At 59.1% G+C, this 9,385-nt stretch overlaps 1 protein-coding gene across 1 annotated transcript; it reads left to right on the forward strand.

Moving 5' to 3' along the window:
* Positions 1-662: 662 nt before the first annotated feature.
* On the forward strand, positions 663-2,582 carry LOC308184416 (microtubule-associated protein 1 light chain 3 gamma-like). The gene is made up of 4 exons (XM_080571499.1): positions 663-737; positions 834-889; positions 1,179-1,285; positions 1,739-2,582. Exons 1-4 carry the CDS (start codon positions 686-688, stop codon positions 1,956-1,958), a joined length of 435 nt encoding a protein of 144 aa, XP_080427625.1. The 5' UTR covers positions 663-685; the 3' UTR covers positions 1,959-2,582.
* Positions 2,583-9,385: the final 6,803 nt, after the last annotated feature.

Genomic DNA, 9,385 nt, shown 5'->3' on the forward strand with positions numbered 1-9,385 from the left:
CCTTCCATCCTTCTCCCCTTCCTTACCTCCCTCCTTCTGTCCTTCAGTCCATCCCTCCCTCCTTCTCCCCTTCCTTCCTTTTCTCTTTCCATCTGTCCATCCTTCCATCCATCCTTCTATTCGTCCTTTCCTCCCTCCTTCTCCCCTTCCTTCCCTTCCTCCTTCACTCCTTCCATCTCTTTCCATCCCTCCTTCCTTCCTTCCTTTCCTTCCTCCCTCCCTCCCTCCTTCTCCCTTTTCTTCCTCCCTTCCCTCCCTCCTTCCATCCCTCCCTCCCTCCCTCCTTCCATCCCTCCTGCCATCCATCCTGCCTTCCCTTCCTCCATCCATCCCTCCTTCTCCCCTTCCTTCCCTTCCTCCTTCACTCCTTCCATCTCTTTCCATCCCTCCTTCCTTCCTTCCCTCCTTTCCCTCCTCCCTCCCTCCCTCCCTCCTTCTCCCTTTTCTTCCTTCCTTCCCTCCCTCCTTCCGTCCTTCCCTCCCTATTTTCTTCTATCCCTCCTTCCATCCCTCCTTCCCTCCCTCCCTCCTTCCCTCCATCGCTCCCTGCCTGCCCAGCAGCGCCCAGACCCCCCCCCCGGCTCCTCCTACCCCCCGCAGCTGGGGCGGCCCCAGCCCTATATCAGCAGCAGCTGCCCCCCTCCAGCAGCCCCTGCCCTTACTGCCCCCCCCTCCAGCCCTAAAAATGCAGCAGGCTGAGAGCAGCACTCGTCCCTTCAAGCAGAGGAAGAGCCTCGGTGGGTCCCTGGGGGGTGGAAGAGGAGGAGGAGGAGGATGAAGGACAGGGAGGGGGGGGTGCTGTGCTCACCGCTCCCCCCTTTTCTCTCCTGCAGCCACCAGGATGCACGAGGTGACGGAGATCCGCATCAAGTACCCCAACAAGATCCCGGTGAGGGCTGCGCCCCGCTCCCTTCCCACCCCCCAACGCGAGGCTGGGGGCTTTCGGGCTCTTCCCCAAACCTCAGCTTCTCAAAGGAGTCCCCTGTGGCCCCCCCCCCAGGACCTCGAAGCAGCCACAGGGGTGGCACCTTCTCCCCCCCCAAGGGGCTAAAAGCAAGCCAGGAGCAGCTTCAAAGACCGGCTTTGCTTCCCTGTTCCCCCCCCTGCAAGCCCCGTGAGCTGCCCCCCAAGCCCCCCAGCCCCTGTCTCGCCCCCCCAGCCTCCTCTCCCTGCTGCAGGTGGTGGTGGAGCGCTACCAGAAGGAGAAGAACCTGCCCCCCCTGAGCAGGACCAAGTTTCTTGTGTCCCAGGACCTGCCCCTGGCCCAGTTCGCTGTCACCCTGCGGTAAGCGGCGAAGGACACGGAGGGGTCTGGGGGCTTCCTTTGGGGGGGGGGGGGGGGGGCATCGACACCCCCATGTGGGTGCAGCTGATCCTGCAAAAGCAGCCCAGCTTGGAAGCCGCTGCTTCAGGCATTTGCCCCACCGGGCACACGTTGATTAGCCTCAGCCTGATGCAATTAGCCTCCGCAATTAGCCAAGAGCGTTTGCTCGCCAGCGTTTCCAACCTGCCCCAGCCCTGCAAGAGAGCAGCATCTGGCCAAGGGCTTGGGATCTGCGGGGGGGGCTCCAGCCCCGCAGGCAGGACCCCCCCCCCCGCTGTACCCCATCTGCTCCGGCTTTAGCGGGCTGGGGGAGGACGCAGGTGAGCTCTGCGCCTCCCCTCTGGGTGTTTTTTCGGGTCCTGCCACTGCCACTCCGCCGCAAAACTCAGCCGGTGCCTCCCCTCCCCTCGCCAGGACGCGTCTCTGCCTGGCCTCCTCGCAGACCCTCTACCTGCTGGTGAACAACAGGGGGCTGCCCAACATGACCGTCACGATGCAGGAGCTGTATCGCGACAACAAGGACGAGGACGGCTTCCTCTACCTCACCTACGCCTCCCAGGAGATGTTCGGGGGGCTCCTTCCCCGGCAGACCCCCTCCAGCCCCGACCTCGCCTTCTCCCTGGCCGTGGTTTGATGGCCGCGGCTCTGTCCCGGTCCCAACCCCGCTGCCGGCTGCTCCTTAATCCTTGGGATTTAGGCCCAAATCGCTCCCCCGGCGCAGCAGGGGCTGGTGCTGGCTCGCTCGGGGCCACGCAGAGGTTGTTTTTTGTTTTTTTCCGGGGGTTTTGTGCAAGGCTTTGCAGCCCTGGAGCCGGCCGGCCGCGTGGAAACCTTGGGCTTCTCGAAGCCACTTTGCTCTCCTACTAGGATCGGGGCTGAGGATTTCGATGGGTTGTGGAGGTTTTGTGCTAAGCTGCTGCTGGAATAAAGAGAACGGGAGCGGGCCGGTTCCCCTGCTCATCAGCCTGGCTTCATCCCTGGCTTTACTGGGGAGAAAACAGAGAGGGGCAAGGATTTTGCTTCCCCCCCCCCATGGGATATGGGGCAAAAGCAACCCCTGGAGCAGCTCCCCATATCCCTTCCCTGCTCAGATCCTGGGGTTGAGCCCCCCCATTGCCTCCCCCTCCCTCCCCGGCAGGGCACGGAGCAAAAAGCTGCAGCAGAGCTTAAAAACGCGCTCGAATTTTCGCGTCGCGCTGTGAGTCAGGCACCGCCGCTTCCTGCCGCCGGCGCCGCAAAGCGCTGCTTAAATATTTAAGGCTTCCCTCGCGAGAAAGTGCCTCGTCACCCTGGGTGAGTATTTCACGCACGTTTTACGGTTAAAACGTTAATAAGTAAAGCTCTAAAATTAGCCGCCACCAGCAGCAGGAGCTGGGTCCCTGATGTGATGGGGGGGGTGAGTCAAGTCCCCCCCCCCTCCTGCACAAGGATGGAGAGAAGGGGCTGGGGGCTGCCCCTTGGTGCCACCCGGGTCCCTCCGAGCCATCTCTGCCCCCCCAGCGGTGCAGCACCCGAGGTTTTGGGATGGGGCGAGGCATTTCCACGGGCGCCAGCAGCCGGGGAAGCATTCTGGGGCACTGTTTGCCTCTTGAATGCTTCGGGAAGCCGGCGCGGGGTGTTCTTGTTACAAGCGTGTATTTAACCTGTCAGCCCGCAGCCGCTCCAGCTCTACCCCAAACCCTGCTGAACAGGGAAGGGGCTGGCGCACCTCGCTGTGTTTGCACACTCCCGTTATCTCCTGGCATCTTGTAATTAAGACCGCGAGCTCGTCAGGGCGAGGACTCCGCTTCACCCACGTGCGTAACTCCATGGGGCCGGCTCGGAGCACCCCCGGTAGCTCCGTGCTGAACTGCCTCGTGTGAGCACATTTGGTTTTTGTTTTTTTTTTTTTTTCCAGCAGCATCCCTCCGACACCTGAGACCTGCCTGGAAGCCTTCAGGCTATGAGCAAAGCAGAAAAGCACCGCGTGCGGTACGAGGGGGCTGGGGAGAGACCCCCCCCCCCTTCCATCCATCCTCTCCTTCCCTACCCTCATCAGAGCAGGATGGATGGGGCTGGCATTTGGGAGATGAAAGCGCATTCCTCACCGCTAGCGGGGAGAATCGCTTCCCAGAAAGCGTCTGCAGCCAGGGGAGGCTGAAAGCAGGGAGGACCTGAGCTGCCTTGCAGCTGTGCTCCCCTGCAAATCCCCCCCCCCGACACGCACCCATTCCTCCCACACCGGGCCGTGTATTGGTTGCAGAGGGATGGGGTGCCCTTCCCCACCAGGAAAAACTCTCCATTACCAGCCGGGGCCAGTGCTCGGTTAAATCCAGCACCCTGGGAAGCCTCCAAACCCTCCTGCAGGGCTGCACGATGTCCTGGATGGGGAACTGGGCTTTGCCGCTTGATTTGCGCGTGGCCGCTCGCAGACGCGAGCCGCTTGCGTTCTTCTGCAGTAATTGCTGCTTGCACTTTTGCACTAATTGCTGCTTGCAATTAGTGGTGGATGCAGCCAGGAGTGAGCTCAGGGCCAGAGCAGTGGAGCAGAGCATGGGGGTGAGCGCTGACACCTGGGGGGGGGGTCTCACTGCTGGCCACCAGCCCCTTCCCACCATGGGGGATGTGGTTCTACCCCCAGCATCCCCAGTTTGATTTGGGAAGGGGTCTCTGAGCACGGCAGCTGCTTGTCCCACGCCCCGATGCTCGCTGAGAGGAGCCCCTGGCCCCTTTAACCCCTTTGTTCTGGCTTCAGGAAAAGGATGGGGCTGGGGGGAGATGGGCAGCTCATCTCAAAATGAAAGGGCATTTTAAGGGCAGAAGCTGCCCTTAATCCCGTTTCCCTTCCCAGAGCAATCCCAGGCTCCAGCTCCACCGTCCCCACCCTCCCTTCCCACTTCTTCCTTCCCAGGCGGTGGCGAATCCCTCGCCCTGGCCCCGAGCTGTGCCAACCTCCCTGTTACAAAAACTCTCCTGTGGTTTAATCGTCGTTCCCCGTGTGTTTGGACCTTTTTGGTCCTGGTGTGCCCGGTGCAAAGCTGCTGCCAGCCCCATAACTGGGGAAATCCCTCCAGGGAGCAAACCACACGTGGAGGAGACGCCTCTGGATATGCACCAGTGTTATCCATGCTTCAAAGGGCACGGGGAGGACGGGGGGCTTTGGGCTCTCTGCTGGCTCCAGATCCAAGCACAGACATAAAGCGCTGAGGAGCCCGGCGAGGATTACCCAAAAGTGGCTGTTTATCCTATAAAAAGGCTCCTCGGAGGGATAGAGCAGCTCAGGGAACGCGGCACATAAGCGCTTGACTTCTTCCCATTACAAATCCCTGAATGGAAGCAGCTGGGAGATGGGGTCCCCAGGGACCCTGCTCCCCAGGGTGGGTTTTCTTGGGGGGGGGAAAAAAAAAGGGCATTTTTAGGGCCAGTGGGAGGCAGCTGATGTGCCCCGTGGGATGAGGAGCTGCAAAAGGAGCGGCCTGAAGGCATTTTGGCTGCTCTGGGTGGCCTCAGAGGGCACCCAAGGAGCATGGGTGCAGGTGGGGGGGAACTCGGGTCCATCTTCATCACATCCTGCAAAGGGAGGGAAGCTTGTCCCGGGGGGGGGGGGGGGCGATGCTAAAAGATGCCACCTGCCTTCTGCTCGGTCCATCAGGAAAATGAAATAAAGCAACCGGCTCGGAAGGGGCTGCTGGTGGACTTTTCGGCTGCTTCGTTTATTTTGCTGGATGCCATTTGTAATCGTAAGCTGTCCCTCCTCGTACAAACATAATCACATATTTATTGCCGAGACAATTCTGAGTTAATTATAAGGCAACTAATTTTCTCAGCAGGGCCTTGCAATGTTTGGGTGTGAAGGAGCCAGCTGTAACGCCGAGCACTTCTCCTCCCCGTTTCTTACATGCAATGCGAGTTACTCAAGTTCCTAAAACAGAGCAAGACGAAACACGGGCAAACGGTGCCCTTTTTGGGCACAAATCCCTCAAAAAAAAAAAAAAAGGCGAGAACAAGCTGGTGGCCGTGTCCTGAGTCCAAGCACCAGGGTCCCCCGGGTGCCCACCTGCACCAGCTGGGCAGGATTGTGCCCCTTGCTCCTCAGTAAGCTCCCTTCGCAGCTGGTGTGTGGCTTCAGCAGCAGGGAAACGTCCCTGCCTGGGCTCTGTGGGGTGGGAGAAGTGATGTGCCTTTGTTTTATAAATTGGTCTTTCATCTCCGAAGACGCTGTTTGTGTGGGAAACGCTGCTCAGCGCACTGGCTCCTGATTATACTCAGCTCCTTTTGTCTCCCCCTTGAATAGATGTTTTCCATCAGAGCCGGGACAATGAAGCCATCTCCACGTTGAGGTGATTAAGCCCTCGCTTGCACCTGCTTCCTCTGCCTGCTTTAAGCCCCCATCCAAAATTTGGGGGCTCCTTACGTGAAGCTTCTGCCTTGGGTTTCAATCCTGTGGCCACGAAGCGATGGAGAAGGCTCAAAGGCTCCTGCACCATCCGCTGTCCCCCAAACCCATTTTTCCTGCGCCTTGCTGCTGTAATTGGGATGGGGGGTGAGGCCGCCTGATGCGTCAAAATAACCCCAAATGGAAAAAATTAAACCCCAGACCCCCAGAAGAGGGTTTGCTGCCCGGTGGGACCTGGCACCTCTGCGCATTTTGCAGGGCTTGAACGGCTTCGAAGGGCTCAGCGAGCCCAGCCTCGACGTTTTCACTTCTTCGGAGCCATTTATTCCCCTTTATTTACCCTGGGATCCCCCAAGGCTCTTTAATTTCAGCGCTAAATCCAGGTTGATCCGGCAGCGGTGATATTTCCTGCCTGCATTCCTCCCCTCCTCATTACTTTATATTAAAAGCGGTTTCGCCGCAGTCACATCCCGCGCTATTTATAACCCGCGGGAGGGAATATTTCAGAGCGGAGCTGGCTGCACCCAGCCTGGCTCCTCGCCTGCACCCTGAGCATCCGAAGGCACCGAGCCTTTTGGGGGGGGCCGCAGGATTTTGCTCGCCCTCGTCCATCTCAGAGCACGGTTTTGGCCGGCGCTGGCTCCCCAGCGGGATGAGCAAGGGCAATGATTCACCTTCCCTATCAGGCAATTAGCACCAGGTCTGCAGCTAATGAGCTGTCCTGGCTCGCTCCGGGCAGAAGGAAGAAATTAAAGAGAGGGATAGGAAAGAGCAGCGCTGTCTTCCCAGCACAGCACGGGGGGGTTTTGTCGATTACAGGGGGGCTGCGAGAGGCAGGGGCTGCAGGACCCCAGCGGCACCCAAAAAAGAGGGATGCTCCGGGCGTGCGGGGGGGGATCCCTCGCAAATCCCTCCGCTTCCCAGCCTGAGCAGGCTTTTAGGATCAAGGGGGGAAATGCAGAAGGCATCGGCTCCTCCGATGGCATCTCGGTGGCGTTAACGTGATGAACTTCTCTAATCGACGCTCATTATGAATAGAAACCTTCTAGGAATCCAGCCTCGTCTCTGGCTGCTTTATTAGCACCGATCATCCATCAGGCTGCCTCTCAAAATAAAGGCTTGGATGTGACCGGGGTGTGTGTGTGTGTGTGCGCGCACCCTTTTTCGGGTTTTTTTTTGCAAAACGAGAGGCAGAGGTGAGAAAGGAGGCGCGGGAGGGCAGAGCGGGGGGGGGAGCAGCTCCGTTAACACCGCTGCTAATTGCGTTCCTGCTGTTCAGCGCGAGAGCAGCCAAAAAAAATAAAAATAAATAGAAAATCGCTATTTTGCGCCACGATCCCGGCTTCGCCTGAATTCTCCCCATCAGCAGAGGCCCCCTTGGTGCCCGGTGATGGAGCAGAGGCCGGAGAGGGGACGCGAGGACACCCAACCGCCAGCACCCACCCAGAGGAGCACCTGGGGGCTGCCTCTGGTCCAGCCCAAAGAGCAGACGAGAAAAGACGAAGGGAGAAAAGGGAGAGGAAGGGGGGGCGCCCCCCGGCTCCACAAGGATGGAGATGGAGCTGGAGAGGAAGAGGAGGCTCTTCCCAAGGACCACGCTGCCTCAAACACGCTCAGCTCCACCGCGAGCTCCATCACAGCCTCGCGCGTGAAGATGGAAACCCTGCCTGGCCCTGGAGCCTCAAATAATTCACCGCTTTCTCCGTCCGTCCCCCGAAACCGGCAGCGCTGCTTTGTTCAAATTAAAGATTTCCCCCAGGACCGCAACCCGGCTCCTGCTTTGCAGATTTACAGCTGCTGGAAAGGGATAAAAAAATGTGCTTTTTTTTTTTTTTTTTTTGATGCCAAGTGCTCCCAGTAGGACGCCTTGATGTCTGGGTAATTTCGTTATCCGGGCACGAGGGGCCCCTTCCTTCTGCTCTGGCTCTTCCAGCGCTTTGCATAATAAATCCGCAGAAAGCAGCAGAGGACTTTTACCTTCTTTCCGAGCGTCGGAGCGCGCGAAGGAGCAGGAAGGGAAAGGGATTCCCCACCAAACAGCCCCGCGGCGATGCCAGGTGGGAGGGACAGATCTTGGAAACAGCTGGACGGCCGCGAAGCTCACCCTCTCTCCGCCGTCGCCTCCCAGATATCTGCAGGCAAAGCAGCCAGACAAAACTCCACCGAAATAAATAAAGGAGCCTCGTGAACAACCCGAATTACCCCTGCCCGAATCCAGCAGCAGGGGGAAATCCATCGCCCGAATCCGCCGGGGCTGAGCGGAGAATCAGGGTCGTGACTTTTTTTCCCCCATTCGTGGTGGGGGATACACTCGCGCTGCGAAGCCCCTAATTAAAGCCACGCTTCGTGGCATTGCCAAAAAACAAAACCAAAAAAAAACCAAAAAAAACATTAAATTGGGCTAAAATTGGAAGGGGACAAGGGGAGAGGCACCTGGCCAGAGGCAAAGCTGCTTCTGCCCACCAGGGCCTCATCCTGCCGGTGCAAGCGCGCTCATTCTGCATTAGCAGCACATTCCCTGGAAGTAAGAGCAGCCCCTCAGGTCATTAATATGGAAATGTATTCCCGCTCCACGGCAGCGAGATGTTTGTGCAGATTGGAAGCAGCTTGCTGAGATTCGCTTCTGAATGCGTGGACATTAAAGCTTCCCCATTACAATGTTGATGATTTCTTCCCTTTTGATGAATAGCCTGCCATAAATAGACTCTGATTAATTGCGGCTGCACTTGGAGGGCTGGAAATGCATCATTTGCCTCCGCGGATTGGGATAATGGTCATCATCTGCCTTTGAGAGCCATTCAGCAGGAGAGGGCTCGGCTCTGCCGGGGAAGCCAGGTGGCTGCTCGCGAGTTTTTGCGCCAGACACCCAGCTCCCAGCAAAAGGCTCGGGTGCCTCGCCGCAGGCTGGCTGCGAGCTAATTGCAGCTCTTTCCACTCTTTTGCTCTTATTTATCATCCCTGCTTCGGGGCGGGATGGCCAGCGGGAAGCAGGAGGGAGCGAGCGTCCTAAGGAAAGGGGCAGCTTTCGGGAACCGAGTCGCGAAGGGGACGGGAGACGGGCGCGCAAAAATCGTTTTTTTTTTTCGTCGAGCCAGGCGCGCGTCCTCGCACGCTTGAATAAACCAGACGGAAGGCACCCGAAACCGCGGGGCACCCCCGAGCTGCAGACAGAGACACCCGCGAGCACCGCGCCGTGCCCAAACGCTGAACCCGCTCCGGGCAAAGCCACCCCCCCCCCAAAGGGCTGCCCCGAATTGCACGGGGTAGGGAAGGAAATGTCGAAAGGTCACGGGGGGTGATGCCAAGCTGCTGAGCCCCCCTCCCAGCACCGCATTTGCAGCCTGGATGCTCGGGGAGTTGCCATGGAAACCCGGGAGCTTTGGGATGCAGCCGAGCATCCTTACGGGGCGGGACGGTGCAGGTGGCGCCCTGCGGCGGGGCGCGGAGGGCTGCAGCCCCAAAACTCAACAGGGATTCGGGCACCGGGGCTCCCCGCGAACAGGGGGAAAGCCATGCCCTGCCTCGCCCACCGGGCTTTACTCCCTGCTCGTTAACGGGGCTGAAATGAGCTAATTAGGCAGGGCTCGCAGCCCCGGGGTGCTGCTCCTGGACACCCCGAAACAGCCGATGGGACCAGGCTGGGAGACAGGTCCCAGCAGGGCAGAAACCCGCGGCTCAGGAAGGAG

This window comes from Anser brachyrhynchus (assembly GCF_964034855.1).
Source record: "Anser brachyrhynchus genome assembly, chromosome: 32".
Taxonomy (NCBI): Eukaryota; Metazoa; Chordata; class Aves; order Anseriformes; family Anatidae; genus Anser; species Anser brachyrhynchus.